We start from the raw sequence: 17,091 nt of genomic DNA, 5'->3' as shown, positions 1-17,091 counted from the left end.
CGTTTTTTTTTATTTATTTTTGAGACAGAGAGAGACAGAGCATGAACGGGGGAGGGGCAGAGAGAGAGGGAGACACAGAATCGGAAACAGGCTCCAGGCTCCGAGCCATCAGCCCAGAGCCTGACGCGGGGCTCGAACTCACGGACCGTGAGATCGTGACCTGGCTGAAGTCGGACGCTTAACCGACTGCGCCACCCAGGCGCCCCTATTGGCATCCCTTTATTCTGGGAGTGAGAAATAAGGCTAGGGATTTGGGACCTGTTGCTCTGCAGAGACCAAGCATTTTTTCAAAATCAGATAATCTAAAACCAAACAGTTCCTTGGTTTTGTTAGATCCCAAATCCTTGCCATGGCCTGTAAGTAAGTGCCTGTATGATCTGGTCCCACCACCTCTGACTTTGTTCCTGCCCCCTCCCCCCCCCTGCACGTGCACTTCTTCCTATCTTGAAACCCTAGTGTCTTTTCCCTTGATTCTTTGCTTGGGTGGTTTCTTCTCATACTGGGTCCACTGTATATGTAAAGTAGGTCCTCCTATTCACCCACACATCTCTCTATTGTACTAATCTCAGAATCATGACTATCTGAAATTACATTTTCCCCATAGTTAGTGTCTGTCTTCTCCTTCTAAAATGCACACTTCATGAGAGCAAAGACCGTGTTGGAGGTCCAGTAATAACAATTTCTTTCTATGCACTACATGTCAGTAATGACATTTGAATGAATAAATGAGCTTCTGTCTCACATAGAGATTACATGAGGAAAACCAGGGGTTCTGACTTGTGATTCCTGTTTGGAGATATGTTCTTAACAGTGAATGCTACCTAGTGAGGATTGAAAAATGGCGAACACAGCTAATTAGATAAGTGCTTTATGTGTATTAACTAATTCCTACAACCCTATGAGGTAGGTATTAATATCATTACTTCCATTTTATAGATGCAAAAGTTGTGGTACAGAGAGGTCAAGGAACTTTCACCAGTCTACAAAGAGAGTAGGTTTAGAAGCAGGTATTTGAGCCTGTACTCTACCTGAACGTGCCCATGTGCCCAGCACTCGGCTGAGTGCTTCATACACATGATGTCATTTAGTCTGTGCTTCTATACTCTGAGGTAGGGACTGTTATTGTACCTCTTCTGCAGATGGGCAAGCCGAGGCTTGGAAAGTTGAAGCAATTTGTCTGAGGTCCCATATTTGTTAGTGATGGAAAAGGGACTGAATGTAGACGATAGGACTCTGAAATGTATAATCTTAGGCATTATTTCCATATTACTTGAATGTGGGTGCTATTGGAACACAATGAATTTGAGATTTGTGAAAAAGGGATGAGTCTCTCCTACTCAAAGTTTCTCCACTGGTGTAAAGCAGGGGTCTTCATTCCTTGGCTCCAGATTCACAATGAATATAGAGTAGTCCAGCTTAGAGAAAGGAATACGAGAAGGAGAATTTGTACCAGCATAATGACTCGTCTGTAAGGAATAATAAAGTTAGCTATAAGAAACGTCCATTTCTTCAGAAAGAGCATAAAAATAAGATTTAGAAATCTAATAACTGTGAATGATCAATTTTGGTTTCTAAAATGAACCAGGACAGAATTTTATATATGTATTTACATATCAGTAGGTCGCATTCTGTCGTGAGCTGAAATGCAGTATAGGAGGTTTAGCCCTATTGGCTTTTGAAACCTTCCAGGTTCCTTTACACTGAGTACTTCTTAGAGACTATGTTCAATTGGTGGCAGAAGCCATCTATAGGGATGGGGATGCTGTTGGCTATATTTTGTCTGCTATCTAGTTCCATCTTTGTAGGTAGGCATTATTAGCTATACACACAAAACCAATATACTCACAACACAACAGGGGGAGGTAAAATCCCTAGATTCTGTGCGTTATTATCCTGGCTTCAAACAAAATATCCATGTGAAGGATTATGCTCATATGTGCAGAGATCAAACTTTTCTTCTTTGAAAAATTTCCTAAACCCACAGAGACCGGCTGATTCAGCAAGAAGAAAATGAGTTCAGGCAATATTATTGAACTCTAAGGTTCTAGCATTTTCACAGACTTGTATTACAAGTGCTGTTACTTTCACAATCCTATGTGATTCTACCTGAGCCTATATTTGATGCTTACAATTATCCAAACGTGTGGGCAGAATGGGTGTTATTAAACCACTTTGCAGATGAGGAAATTGAGGTTAATAGAGCTTAAAGAGCTTGCCCAAGGTCAGACAGCTAATAAATAGCAGAGCCAATACCTGAACCAAAGTCTTTGGACTCCAAGTTACATCCTTTTCTGCTTCCCACACCTCTCCATTGCCAAAGAGAACCTGTTTGTGGTGATCCTGTATGTTCTCAGCATGTCTCCTGAAGATTTTCTTACTACCAGGTCTGCTTCTAGAGGGTAGAACCAGTGGGACTTAAGATGTACTGTCTTCCTCGGTGCGCTGCGGACGTCTGTTGTTTCACTGGGTATCAAACCTACTTCACCTCTTTGAAAGCAGAAACAGTATTTGTGGGCTAAGACTAACATCACATCAGCATTTCAAACAACTCTTACTCTGTGTTCTCTAGAACCTCCTGGCAGCTTGTTGCACCCAGTGTGACAGACACAGATGGGGATGGCATTGTCTTTGTGCTCTGGGGTTCAGCAGAGACTCTATTTCCCAAACTCGTTGTACATTTATGCACTGCCCTTCCTAGTGCTCTGACTCTTAAGGTTTCTTCCAGGTTTTGAAAGCGTTGCAAAATTTCTCAAACACAAGTGTTTACTCAGAGTATGGACTTGACAGGTAGGTGGTTCGGTAACTTCAGGTGAACGCGCCTCTGAACCCTGTTTGTTAAGTGATTGGCTGATTCAGCACAAAGTACACCGGCTAGCCTCAGGCAGTGAGGGAATGGGGTGCGGCCACGCCCATGCTGTTCCTTGTTCTTCCGGAGCCTGAAAGGCCTTTGGGTGTCCTCCTAGAGCTTAACTGGCTAGTGCAGAGGCCTGACCAGTAGAAGGCAGTAATTACTTAGCTTTCATCTGTGAAAAAGAATGCAGTTTGCTTACAGGTGCGGGCCCTATAGAACAAGTATATGGTTGGATAGATTTGAACAATCAGGCTTCCCAAATGGAAGCAAAGCCTGCTCCTCCTGACAAACAAAATACAGATAAATGCGACCAGTCTCTCTTTTCATTGTAGATGTGAGTTTTGGACTTTCCCATAACCAAGGTCAGAATGCTGCCCCTCCGTCATGCTCTGGCTGTAGCTGTTGTCCAGATCTTTATCTTGTCAGAAAACTGGGCATTGGCCAAGAACATCAACTTCTACAACGTGAGGCCTCCTCTGGACCGTAAGTAGTGGTGTGTCCTGGTTCACGACTGTAGGGTCAGGGCGACAATTCGAAGTCCCTCTTTCCACCTATAATAACTTTGCCTGCTCTGGAATATTTGGTTTATACCTAGAATAAGCCAGAGAGTCTTCACTACTTTGGTGAGGAGGAGTAGTACATAATGACAGAAATTTTCTCCATTTCTTTAAAATGCTTTAGCTTTCTGCTGAAGTCTCAAAATGGTTCTTGGTTAAAATACTCTGTTTGGGGTGCCTGGGTGGCTCAGTTTAAGCATCTGACTTGGCTCAGGTCATGATCTCACGGTTCATGAGTTCAAGCCCCGCGTCAGGCTCTGTGCTGACAGCTCGGAGCCTGGAGTCTGCTTCTGATTCTGTGTCTCCCTCTCTCTCTCTGCCCTCCCCCTACTCACGTGCACTCGCTCGCTCTCTCACTCTCAAAAATAAATAAACATTTTTAAAAAGAAAAAGTAAAATAATCTCTTGAACACTGTCACCACGAATGGCTTAGCAGACAGTGTTCTTTGTTGATCTCTTCAATGGAGAAGGATATTGGCTGTAGGAAGGAAGTTTCTCCGTATATAATTTATATATGGTTGTGGAGCCCAACATGAGGTTTGAACTCATGACCCTGATATCAAGACCTGAGCTGAGATCAAGAGTCAGATGCTCAACAACCGAGTCACCCAGACACCCCTAAATGATATATTCTTTCAAATGACCATTAACAATTTTGAAACAGATTTGTATATTTGAAATTAGGTGGGAAATAATACTTGGATTTTCATTAATATGCATAGTCACCACTAGAAAAGGCTGTATAAAATTCAACTTTTCCACTAATAAATAATAATATTGCTTCCACAGAAGCAAATATCAGTGAACATTATCTATAGGATAATATATTTTATATGCATACATGTGTATTTTTGTACTTTTATACATATATCATCTGCTTTCTCTCTTCAGACAAGTGAGACTTCTCTGATATACTTTATTAGAGAAAGATTATAGACATCAATTGGTATAAAGATGAATGGCTGTAGTTCCCACACCTGGAAGAGTATCAAAATCATGATAAAAGCCTTTAAAACTACATATTCCTTGGTCCCCTCTGCAGAGGTTCAGTAGTCAGAAGGGTGGGATGTAAATTATTTTCTTTTCTTTCCCTCCCCCAAGCCCTCTTCTTTTTAAAAAAGCTCTCCTGATACTATTCATGCACAGCCAGGTTTGGGACCCACTGTCTTTATACCACTTCTAAATGAAGCCTATATATTACTCTTCTTCCCTTTGTGCTTTCTTTATTATTTGTGACACTGTGTGTGTGTGTGCATACACACATATATCACATATATACCACACACACCTTGAACTATCATTTATTATATGTTTCTAAACTGATAATGATTGTATACTAATAACTTAATGACATGGCACAAACACATTTAGATTTTCATAAAATCTAAATTATAGACAAATTTTGAAACTTTAAGCCTAATAAAATTTTATGATTAAAAAAATCATTAAAAAAATAGAAATATTATTTGACTAACGTGATCAGTTTACTAGGATGGTCGGACATTTTCCTTAATCTTTATCCATTTTCTCCAAAAATGGAAGAATTGGAAGTTTTACATAAGACTTTATGCCATGGCTTATAAAGAAATGTCAAATTTATTACACTTTTGACTTCTTGCCCATTAAAATAACAAGATACAAGGTTGGGGAAAAAAACCCACAAAAACCTAAAGACCAAAAGGACATTCTAGTTGCTTTCAATCCAGACTGCCAGCAGTCATAATTCCTGCTTTCTGTAACACCAGCATGAGCATAAGAGCCTGAGAATTGCTATTATCCTTACATTAAATGTTACATTCCTGATTGAGGTCTAATGTTGTGATAATTGACATATATCAAGTGAGATTACTTGATTGAGGTTGAAGATGGCTGTAATGGAAGTGCATGTAGACAGAAACCAGCAGGATTTGATGTGCCAGGGACTATGCTAGATATTTTTTATTGCAGCCTCCTGTTTAATCTTCATGATTCCTCTGCAAGTCATGGGGATCTTCACTGTTAGCATTTCTCTAAATATTATTATTTCCTGGAAGTTAAAAATGATAAAGCTACTCAGTAGGAAGAACAGAATTCAAGCTCAGGTTAATCTGACTCCAGTTCTTTTCAGGGGCCACACTAAACCAAATCATTGGTTCCAATCCCGCCACCACCCTTTCCTGTGCACTCAACCCCCACTTATTCCCAAGTTATAAATTGTAATGAAACAATACCATGGGTGTTTCAAAGTGGCTTGTGGAACCATTTTCATTACTCTATAGTAGATAAGCATAGACAAAATATTTAAAGAAAAGAGAATAAATATGCCCCGAAGTCTGGCAGTTAACTCCAGCTCCTTGGCAACGAAAACTCTAAGGATGATGGTTTGTAAATTTCGTTTGATCTAATTAAAGTTGCTAATTTGTGCCATCTTTGATGTTTAAAATTTTTGTCTTTTTTAACCTTTCTGTTTCACTGTGCATTTTTCTTTAAAGCTACGCCATTTCCAAATAGCTTCAAGTGTTTTACCTGTGAAAATGCAAGGGATAATTATAACTGCAATCGATGGGCAGAAGACAAATGGTGCCCACAAAGTAAGTGCACTGAGTTTGGAACACTCTCTGGTGATTATACCTCATTTAGGTCTCTCTTAACTGGCCGTGAGCAGACCTGCCTTATATAATGGGATTAGCATATATCAACAGGCTGATGATGTTATATCAAAATCAGATTTCTTTTAGTAGACTGTGCAGGTATCAGACTACTCTGAGAGTACTTGGAAACTGATGGTATAACCTCAGTTTGTGTGTGCTGTGTGTGCCTCCAGGGAGGATTTCTTAAATAGTATTTATCAAGCAGAACAAATAGTCCACAGTGTTGTCTTAGGCATTCTAAGAATTTCAGAAATGCTTGATACCTCTAGAAAAGTCACACTTACTGGCTAAAGCAAAGAAGGGTTTTTATACTCTTGAGATACATTGGTGCCTTGGTTACTCATTCATTCATTTGACAAACATTTGAGAACTTTTTAGTTTGCTTAGCTCCCAGATACATCCCTAGTGGTTGGGGACAAAAGTAGAAGGGAAACCAAGTGGGGTCTTTTATTGTCTTTAGGCAGGAGAAGATGACAACCGGGACTATGGTGGTAGGGATAGAGGGACAAGAAGTCGAATGATTTAACATATATAAACTTGGAGGTAAAGCAGACAGGATGTGCTGAGGGATGATTTGGAATTGGAAAGCTCTACTCAGAGCTATAAGATGAGGCTATTCAGATTTTTAGGAAGTACTATTTTTTAGGTTTTCAGACCTAAAAGGCCAAGAAAAGCAAACTGACCAACCAACAAACTCTTCTAGAGCTAAAGATTACCAGTTTGGGTGTACTATTACCTTGACTCTTTTGGAAATCTTTGTACCATATTCTATAAAGCAGTAAAATAGCCTTACCTCTTCCAGGTAAAGGCAGTGTATGGTACCAATGATTAGTACACACTGCAGACCTCTATGGGGCCTGAGACTCTTAGGCTGTAAATTAGCACAAATGGTTGTGACATCTACTTGAAAAGTATTTTTCTTTTTTTTTTAATGTGTATTTATTTGGAGAGAGAGGGAGAGCAAGCAAGCATGAGTGAGAAGGGGAGAGGAAGAGAGAGAGAGAATCCCAAGCAGGCTCCACATTCAGCATGGAGTCAGATGTGGCGATTGATCTCACAACCACGAGATCATGACCACCGATACCATGAGTGGGTCACTTAACTGAGCCCCCCACGTGCCTCTGGACAGTATTTTTCATGATTTCTTTTCAAGAGTAATTAATTATTTTAATTTTGTCTTGAGGTTCTTTTACATTTCTGTAGCGTGACCTCAAATTGTGTGTGCGTGTTTGAGTACATTTATGTATCTTGTGCATTTGGAGATTTGTTTCTACATTTTGCACAGAAATTTATCTTAGTAATTGCAAAGTTTTTAAGGTTGTCCGATGCCTCTCTTTACTAATTTACTTCAGAGGGTGGGTACCATTCTTAGCTATTTGCTTTAAATGCCCCTGAAAACCAGGTGGTAAGGATTGTAACAGTAGCAAATTACGGCACTGATGTCCAACTCCTTGTACTTCGTCTTCATGGACTATATTATTTTGAATTGTATCCAAACACTGTTCCTACTAGGAACAGCACAGTGCTCTGATTTGTCATTCATGAATCAAAGCCGTCTTGAATGGGAACGTGCATGGATGTTTCCGGGTTGCAGAGTTTCATCTCTGTTGAAACACATGAGCAGAAGAAGGGAGCTGCAGCTTTCCATCAGCAAGGAAACGTCAGAGATGGGAAGGGTGAAGGAAGTTGGCTCTTCCAAGTCCAACTTGAAAACTTGACTCTTAATGAGACTGCCACGGAACAACCCTACATTCCAGTGTGCATGACAGTACATTTTTGACTGTGCTCCAGTCAAGCCCCAAAGATACTAACCATCTGGAATTCTACCTGAGGGTATAATTTCTTGCTTTTCAGTTAGTCATCATTTAGGGGCATGATAGTCAACCATTTCTCGGGGGCAGACTGGCCCACAGCTATTGTTCTTTGTCAGCTCAGGTTTCCTTTTCACCTTAGAGCTTTACTTCTGTGGTCTGTCAGTGTTGTTAAGAGAGGTTCCCTGTGTAACAGGATATGACAAGAATGACATTTCTTATTTTATTTTACCCTGGCTTCTATTCTGACTTTCTAGGGTGCTTTAGCATGTGTGGCATTTTATACGAACACATGCAGCTACCAGTTTCCAATTCTTCTTTATGTGAAGTATAGGTCGAAATGCCTTTCCCATTCAGTGGTTCCCTGTCCTTCTAAAGGCAGAAGTCAGCTACTCTCCTAGAGCACAGCAAAGCATCATCTAGTTTAACACTAGGTATGCTGAGAGGCGGAATAGTGTTCTGGCTAAGAGTACAAACCCTAGAAAACTGCCTAGGTTAGAATCCTATCTTCCACCACCTTCTGTCTAATGTAACTGTAGGCAAGAAACCGTGCCTTGGCTTTTCTATCTGTAAAATGATATTAATATGACTTGCCTTAAGGCTTATTGTAAGGATTGACTGAGTGAATACCTGTTAGAGTGCCTCGCTGATGGCGTGTTAATATTATTTGAAGCTTACCACAACCCTATCAAAATGTCGGACACTTGTTATCATCTTTTATTCAAAAGAAAATGAGTTTTAAGGACCTAATAGTGCTCACATGTGACAGAATTCTCTAAAACCAAGTGCTCTCCACATTAGTCAGGTTTCCCCCCATTTTATGACATTCCTGCTGTAGTCCCTTCTCAATAAACTAAGGAGCATTACATTGGTCTGAGATAACTGGAGAGAGATGCAAAACTGAAGTGGCGGGTCCTAGCATATTGAATGAAATCACTTTCTTTAAAAGTAGTAAAATGTGAGTACTTAAAGCTATAGGGAAAACTATAGACATGAGCTAGCTGTGTGCAGGGAGGGGCAGAGAGAGTAGGAAAATGGGAATACTACAGAAAAGTCAAACATGCAGGGAGGATTAGAGCATGAGTAAGAAGTGGATGGGTCAGGAAGGTGGTCTTGATGTATACTTTGAAGCACCTGTTTTCATTCTATTCCACCACATGTCTGTTAGTATACAAGAAACAAATGCTGAATAATACACCAAGATGTGTTCTAACCCACTGCATTTTATGTTTACAACTCTCATTTTATTTTGGAGTTCTAGAACATGTGCTTCATAGGGAGAGAGACAGAGACAGAGATGCTGGCACTCTCATATGAAATGAGCAGACCTAAGGTGCTGATGAAAAGCTTGTTCAACTTTTTTCTCAGCTTTAGCTGGCACCAAAGGAGAGGCATCCACTCCTGCCATTAAACTTCTTGCCTAGAGACCTAAGGATCATCCTGAGTTTTAGTCTTTCCTGAAGTGATTGTTGAGTTTCTCTTTTGCAGCGTGAAACATGACGTTGCCTTTTCTCCCCCTGCCTAGATACACAGTACTGTCTGACAGTTCACCACTTCACCAGCCACGGAAGAAGTACATCCATTACCAAAAAATGTGCCTCCAGAAGTGAATGTCATTTTGTTGGCTGCCACCACAGCCGAGATTCTGAACATACAGTAAGGAGTGTGTGTGTATGTGTAAGGTTACTGTCCTAAGGTTTTTCCTACTGGTCATTAGTTATACATAATGGAAAGGCAGGAAGGATAAAGTAACCTGTTGTATACATGTAGTCTTTAAGGAAAGACTCCCTTACAGTGATGTAGTGGAGACCAAAGAGAAATTGAAGACTTCCTGTCCTTCAACAAAAAATGTCACTAAAAACAAATGATAATTCCTGGACCACAGAGCTCCATCCTAGACCTCGAACTTGATTTGTTTGAAGTCTGTTCTGGAAGCCCAAGAGCCAACCATCCATGAGAGAGTGATGAACGCTACAGAACCCAGCTCATGTATTTTGTTTATGGCCAGATATCACCGAGAACAATGCACAGGGTAGCTGGGTTGTGGAAAGAGGGAATTGGGGATGTCTTTTACTAAGGAAACCTGGTCTTAACCCCTACCTCTGCTTAGATGGGGACATGAGAGTCTGAAAGAATTGATCTTAGTTTAATATGATGAAGTATAGATATATTTCAGATCAGTTGATCTCCTTAATTTTTTATCATTCTAAAATGAGCAATTTCACTCTTTTAAATGCCTGGAATTGTGAAATGTTTGACAAAAAATTACTTGAAAAGTATGTTAATTTTATGAGATTTTAGAATTTGATTTAGTTACTGTGTACAGAAAGTGCTTCTGATACCAGTAGCTTTTAGCTCTGGCAACGTTGGAGAGTCACCTGGGGAGTTTTCACAGCTATATTGGTGGTGGTCAGGGAACATCCCAGATCAGCTGAAACTGAACTTCAGGTGGGGTCTTGGGCATTAGGCTCTTTTTTCTTTCCTTTTTCTTTTTTAAAATTTTTATTTTTGAGAGAGAGAGAGAGAGAGAGAGAGACAGACAGACACACATAGAGTGCGAGTAGGGGAGGGGCAGAGAGAGAGAGGGATACACAATCCAAAGCAGGCTCCAGGCTCTGAGACATCAGCACAGAGCCTGATGTGGGGCTTGAACTCACGAACAGGGAGATCATGAGCTGAGCCACCAATAGAGCCACCCAGGCATCTCTCTTTTCTTTTTTAAAGTTCTCCAAGGAGATTCTGATGTTCTTGCTGCCAGGGTTGAAAGCAGCTGATAAAGACTTGTAGAGTTGCTGCCCTTTTCTTAGCCATCCTGGAAGCCTCTATGGATGGCTAAGTTTATCAGGTTGAAGCCTTGTACCAGGTATTATGACAGAAGATTGCTTCCTCTGAAAACACCTTGTGCTGTGAGGGAGCAAGCCTTTTCCACTCCTCAGCAGCCATAATTAGCAAGCCCTTGCTGTTGTAATGATAGAAATCAGTTGTTAGTATAGACAATACAAAGTCATTATTATCCCTTAACAAGTAGTACTGAGAAAGAAAATCAATGGCCAGCCCAAAAGGTTCCTAGCTTTCATTTTCATGTCAGTGTTTTTCCTTACAAACCTTAGAAGATTTGTTGACTCAATCAAGCAATCTTATTCAGTTTCTCCTCCTCTTTTTTCCTTTGCTTATGCTTGGCTTGCTACAGATAAATCACTGTTAAAATGAAAAGACTCTCAAGATAGTCCTTACTTTCCGGTTAGTGGGGGAAAGGTACTCAAGGGCCTGAGTGTCTCATAGACTGGATGAGTTGGGTAACTAATTTTGTCTGTCCTCAGCACTGTGGAAGCATTCTTTTGTTCTTTGTTTTGCCCTTCCACTCCTTCCCATTACTTACTCTCTTTCCCCTCTCCCCTTGCTTCTGTAACAGGAGTGTAGGTCTTGCTGTGAAGGAATGATCTGTAATGTAGAGTTACCCACCAACCACACTAATGCAGTCTTCGCCGTGATGCATGCTCAGAGAACATCCGGCAGCAGTGCCCCCACGCTCTACCTACCAGTGCTGGCCTGGGTCTCCGTGCCTCTGCTGACATGAAGCCACTGTTCCTAAGAGAGACAGAAACCGCCCTCCAAAGCACAAGCCAAAAATTGTGTGAACGCTGAACGTTTGAGTGAAGACCAGTCTTGCACTTGGTGAAGAGTGCACCTTGGACGACCACAAAGCAGAAGCCAGTTGTTCACTGAGCTAAAGCACTCCTATGTCGGGCCACAGGATGGAGGAAGGGGATGTGGCAGGAAGTGAGGGGATTGTCTGGCTTCCAGGCCTCCTGGTCAGAGGGGCTGCATCTTGTCTCTTCTGCAGGGAGGATCCTGCCAGTATCTGCAACAGAGAGGTCGCAGCAGCCTGTTTTCGTCCTGCTGACCAGACCTTTAGCTGAATGGACTGCTTGACCTCAAGACTCCTTCAGAAGCCGCTGGGTCAGACTCTCTCATTTCTGTGATTAGCTCAGAGTGTCCCTATGAAATCAACTCTTCCATCATGAGAAAGCAATTTTCCCACCAATGACACAGTCAGTGAGAAAGGCAGCTAACTATAGGAAGAAAACTTCAGTTGAATTAATATGAAACCCATTTACTATTGTGGGGGGAAATAAAGCGTTTAAATTATACGGTATAGAATGCATGCTTATGTGTTTCTTGACTGACCTGGCGACCTCGGATAAAACATTTACCAGTGTTGTAAAGGAGGTCACTGAAGTTAAGTTTCCATGCACCATGGGTGATCTATTCCAGCTTGAATTATGAAATTCTCTGCCAAAGTGACTTAGCTTTTTATTTTTCAGGAAGGATACTTCTTAGGATGCTAAACGGTAATCTGTCAATTGAAAAGGTCAGGAAACCTTCCTGATGGAGGAGGATGAAGCCCTATCACATGTTGTACCCTCAGGGGTAGCAGCTTCACTTCAAAGAAACTGGCCAGAGGGCCCCTCCCCCATACAGTCAGCTTTTCTCTGAATGTCAGGGCCACCAAGAGAACCTTTCTAAAAACATGCTAAAATGTTTGGTCCCTTTGTCTCCTCTTTCCCTTTTATAATAGTCTCAGCAACTTCTGTTTTCAGAATCCTGATTTCCTGCCTTTGCAGTTGGGGTGAGCTCTAAACACTCTGCCCTTGTATGTATGGTGATAATGGAGTATTTTTGTTTGTTTGTTAATTGAGCATCTACCATCGGGAGACTGAGTACTCCATCAAGTCAGTCCATTAATGACACTATCCTTACCATGTGGGCTCACCTATGGTGGGAGTCCGCAAACTATGGTTCATCAGCCAAATACGTCCTACCACTTTTAGTCTGTTGGATTTCTGTAACAAATACACTATTAGTTTTGTGGCTTAAAAAAATTTTAATCCTTACAGTTCTGGGGGCTGAGAAGTCCAAGATCAAGGTGCCAGCAGATCGGGTGTCTGAGGAGGGCATTCTTTCTGGTTTGCAGACCACCATTTGTATTCATACAGGGCAGAATGCAGAGAGAGACTGGTCTCTTCATTCCCTTGTATGGCACTATTCCCATTCATGAGGGCTCCACTTTCATGACCTAATTAACTCCCAGAGTCCTCATATCCAAATACTATCAAATTGGGAATTGAAGCTTCAACATATAAATTTTGAAGGGACACAAACATTCAGTTCCACAGCAGCCACCTATTTTTGTGAATAAAGTTTTATTTGGAACACAGACATGTCTTCATTTATGTATTGTCTATGGCTGCTTTCATGCTACAAACAGCAAGGAGGAGTAGACGCAACAGACAGTAGACTTTTGGCCTACAAAGTCTAAAAGATTTGTTCTCTTGCCTTTTACAGTAAAACTTTGCTGATGCCTAACCTATGGATTGGTAAAACAGAATAGGGAGAAACCTGCTTGCTTTGCAGGGACCATGGTTCTTATATGGTGGTTACTCAGCCTGTGCAGTGGTTTGCCAAATTGCATCCTTTATATTCTTTGTCTTCTGCGTCAGTGAATTTTTCTTCTCTGTTTTGATTTTACTCCACTGATTTGATTCAGTTTTTAGTTGTTATGTGCTGATGTCAGGTGCTGGCCTATATGTGTCTGTCTTCTCGTCCTTGATGCACTGGGAGCATCTCGTCTTAAGGCTCTCTTGAGTTTCCAATAAAACAGGGAGGGAGCAGACATCATTATCTCCCTGTCTCTGGCTTAATCTTAGACTCACCTGGAAGCATTGGTTTTGAAGCCTGGTGCAGATTTATCCTTCCTTTCACTCAGCACCTTGAAGTATTTGAGTTTTCATAGCTTATGCTTGTTTGAAATTAATTATATATGGCTTCACTTGGAACATTTTAATAGCATCTTTGGTGTCTTTTTATTCCCCAGGGTTTCTTTTGACTGTATAATTGACGAATCGTCTGCTAAAAAGCCCTTAGCAGACAGTATTTTTTTCCTTCCTGATTTTGTTTCTGCTGTCTCGATTAATGAAGTTTCTGTGTGTGTGTGTGTGTGTGTGTGTGTGTGTGTGTTTCCTGAGGAAATCATTTTCTCTTCTTCACCCTGCATATCCTGTTTGCATGGATTTTACTCCTCACCACCACCCTCTTGAGCATTTAAAATAGGGCTGTGTTAAGCAAAAGGGGGAACACACAGATGAAACAAACTCTTCACAGATATACAGCTCAGTCGCTAGGGGTGCCAGATGTACAAAAAAATATATATAGGATACCCCATTAAAATTGAATTTCAGATAAATGACTCAGATAAATTATTCATAAAATCACAAATCTGGCTCATCCAAGGCAGTGTTTTCAAATCCTTGTAATCAGAAACTTCTGGTTTACTTCAAAATAATACAAATTCCCAGAGCATCCTGGAGATGTCGATTCAGTAGATCTGGGGTGAAGCAGAAGCCTAATTCCAATAACTGAGCGTTAAAGAAAATAAAAGCTCCTAGGTGATTATGATGCTCAGCCAAGTGTTACCCTTGATCTGAGAGGATAATTCCTTCCTCTGAAGCCCAGGCCTTGCTTGGCCATGTAATATAAGAGCTAATGAATAATAAACGTGTACAAATAACCTAGGTTAGAGCTGTGGTTCTCAAAGCATGGCCCCAGATCTGCATCGACATCATCTGGAAACGTGTTAGAAATGCACATTCTCAGACTTCATCCCAGACCTACTGAAAACTCTGAGGGTTCAATCTGTATTTTAATGAGTCCTTTAGGTCTCTCTGAAGCACATACAAGTTCAAGAACCACTAGACCAGAGAAGTGCTTCCCAAATGTCTTCAGTAAATGGGTCCTTGGTGACTGCATAAGATTCACTTAGGCAGCTTGCAAAAAAAAGAAAAAAAAATTCAGATTCTTTATGTTGGAGTTGAGTCAGAAAATCTATTTTTAACAAAATCCTTGAGTGATTCTGATACACAGCCACTTTGGGAGCTACTAGAGAGTAGAGTTGGAAGTGGCAATGGTGACCAGAAGACCCAGACGTTAATACCTGGCCTTTGAGTTCTAACATGAAAGCCCTATGCAGTATAAGTTGATTCTTGGTGGTGTCTCCAGTGTAATTTTAAAACTAGAATCCAAGACATAAATCCAATCATTAGAGTCCATTGCATGAATTTTTTAGTCCATTGCATAAAAATCTGGAATGGTGGCCAAGTGTCCCAGACCTTGTACTAATTTGCCCCTCGTGAGCAAGAAACTGAAAAATACTTTGGTGTCAAAATATCCAATGAGAACTGAAGTAGTGGGGGCAGGAAAGAAGAGGTAGGTTTGTTGTTAGAAAAGAGGATTAATTATAAATAGGAGGGTCTGAGAGAATGAACTCTCAAAAGTCTGTTTTGTCTAGGCTCCCGAATAAATAGATTCTAGAATAAACTTTCAATTCCCATCCATGACTCATTTTCTGAAAAAGAAAAGAATGGTACTGAACACTTTTTTTCCCCATCTGTGTCTAAACTCTTCCTACATCCATTTCTGAGTGAAGTTAGCAGTCAGAAGTTATAGGTGTTATTTTCCATACAATCTACATTCTGTTGTGTCAGTCACTGTGAAATATGTATTTCATAAGAAGAGGGAAGGAGGTGGGTGGTTTTCTCCTCACTGGGAAAGAATTTCTAAAGCCACACGAAGCATGAATTGAGCGATATGAACTGGCACGGACTTGGGAAATCAGGTGTGGTGTGGGACTGGGAAAATGTATTTCACATTTGTGACAGTACTAACTCTTAGGCAAAAGTTTTGTGACATGTAGATTGCCATTTTATAAAACTTTGACCTTTTGATCTTGGACATTTTATTCTTCACCTACTTGTCATCGACTCTATGATTTGTGGACGGATACATCATGCTCCTGGGCATGTCTGGGTGCAAATCTTGCCAGAAGCAAAAGCTAGTAGAGCATGCACAAAGGTAAAAGTAGTGAAGCTGGAAGGCACACAGCTGTCATAATTTGCACCTGCCTCTGGGCACAACTCCACTATGTGCATCCGAAACCATCCAGCATCTTCCCATCATGCTTCCTGATTCTCTCTTCACCTCGTAATTCTGTCTCCTTCCCAGACCCCCTCTCTCACTGCTTTGCCCTCTATTTCATCAGAGGCTGAGGCTGGAAGCCAAACTGTCTTTGGAGTAATCCAGAATGTGAACTAGTCATGGTCTAGGCTGTGAAAACGAGGGCTTTCATGGCTTAAACCCGGGAATACTACTCAGCAAGTCTGGGGATCTGCATTTCCAGCCAGCATCTGATCATGAGACTGGTGATTTGGATACTGGTCATTTGAGGGCATCATCTTAGAAATAGTAAGCTGAGAGCGCCGCACAACCCCCACGCCTCCATATTTGTGCTTTTTTGGTCTATGAAATTTGGCCTCAGCTAAGGGGAGGACACAGGTCTGCCCCTGGAGGACACTTGGTTTAGCAGAGCTGTCATGCTGGGAAGGGTCCTGGGAGGCTAGGACAAATGGGAACTCTGGGAAACCTGGGGCCTTTTCCACGCAAGCTGGATGTCCCTGGTTCTGACCATTGACTGAGGCAGGAAGAAGCAATGTAAAGCAAAGGGCAAGGTGAGCTTGTCCAGAGTGGCCAAAGACTAAAACTCAAATCCAATGCAAATGTTCTTCAAAAGAGGATAGGCAACACAGGGGAAGTAGGTCCTAGTAAGGTTGGTAAGGGTCCCCAAGGTGTGTACCTTTAATAGAAAGCTGTACCCATCAGGATGTGGTCACCCTTGGCTTAGTTCAGTGAAAGGGAGCTCACTGTTCCCTGAGGCATGTGGGGTGCCTGGCAGAGGGTAGATATCTGAACAAAAGAGGAATTTAAAAGGAGGAAGGAAGAAATGGTTCTGGGTGGGCAGCCAGAAATGTCTGCTCCAGAGCCCCACAGTCAGGCCATGTCCCAAGGCAGTTGTTAAGGTGGCTGAGAAAATACTCTGTTAGAGAGGAGAGAGCTGAGCCCTCCAGAGCTGTGCAGATTTGCCCTAACCACACGGCCAGCTAGACGGAGACCTTACCTACTCTCCTACCTGCTGTGATTTCCACCACATTGTTGATTAATGTACATTGTAAATCCCCAAGGAGTGGAGAGGGTTTGCAACACTTTGTCAACCATTCTATGAGAGAAGCTTTTCTTCCTTGAGCATCTGGATTCCATAGAACATACTTCGTTTAGCCAATAGTACTTTGCAAATGTAGAGAAATAAGGGAAAGGAAATAAGAACATGGGGATGGGTAAGACACTGACTCCTA

At 41.5% G+C, this 17,091-nt stretch overlaps 1 protein-coding gene across 2 annotated transcripts in view; it reads left to right on the top strand.

Moving 5' to 3' along the window:
* The window catches only part of LYPD6B (LY6/PLAUR domain containing 6B), a 180,758-nt gene extending 168,758 nt beyond the window's left edge, over positions 1 to 12,000 (top strand). For both annotated transcript variants that reach the window (XM_049616162.1, XM_049616163.1), the window contains exons 4-7: positions 3,184 to 3,334; positions 5,880 to 5,978; positions 9,375 to 9,505; positions 11,262 to 12,000. In XM_049616162.1, coding sequence (XP_049472119.1) covers positions 3,220 to 3,334; positions 5,880 to 5,978; positions 9,375 to 9,505; positions 11,262 to 11,426 — 510 coding nt within the window. In that variant the 5' untranslated portion in view covers positions 3,184 to 3,219 and the 3' untranslated portion in view covers positions 11,427 to 12,000. The remainder of the gene's footprint in view (positions 1 to 3,183; positions 3,335 to 5,879; positions 5,979 to 9,374; positions 9,506 to 11,261) is intronic.
* Positions 12,001 to 17,091: the final 5,091 nt, after the last annotated feature.

Source organism: Panthera uncia (genome assembly GCF_023721935.1).
Source record: "Panthera uncia isolate 11264 chromosome C1 unlocalized genomic scaffold, Puncia_PCG_1.0 HiC_scaffold_3, whole genome shotgun sequence".
Taxonomy (NCBI): Eukaryota; Metazoa; Chordata; class Mammalia; order Carnivora; family Felidae; genus Panthera; species Panthera uncia.
The sequence above is the reverse complement of the archived record's forward strand: the minus strand, read 5'-3'. Positions and strand labels throughout refer to the sequence as shown.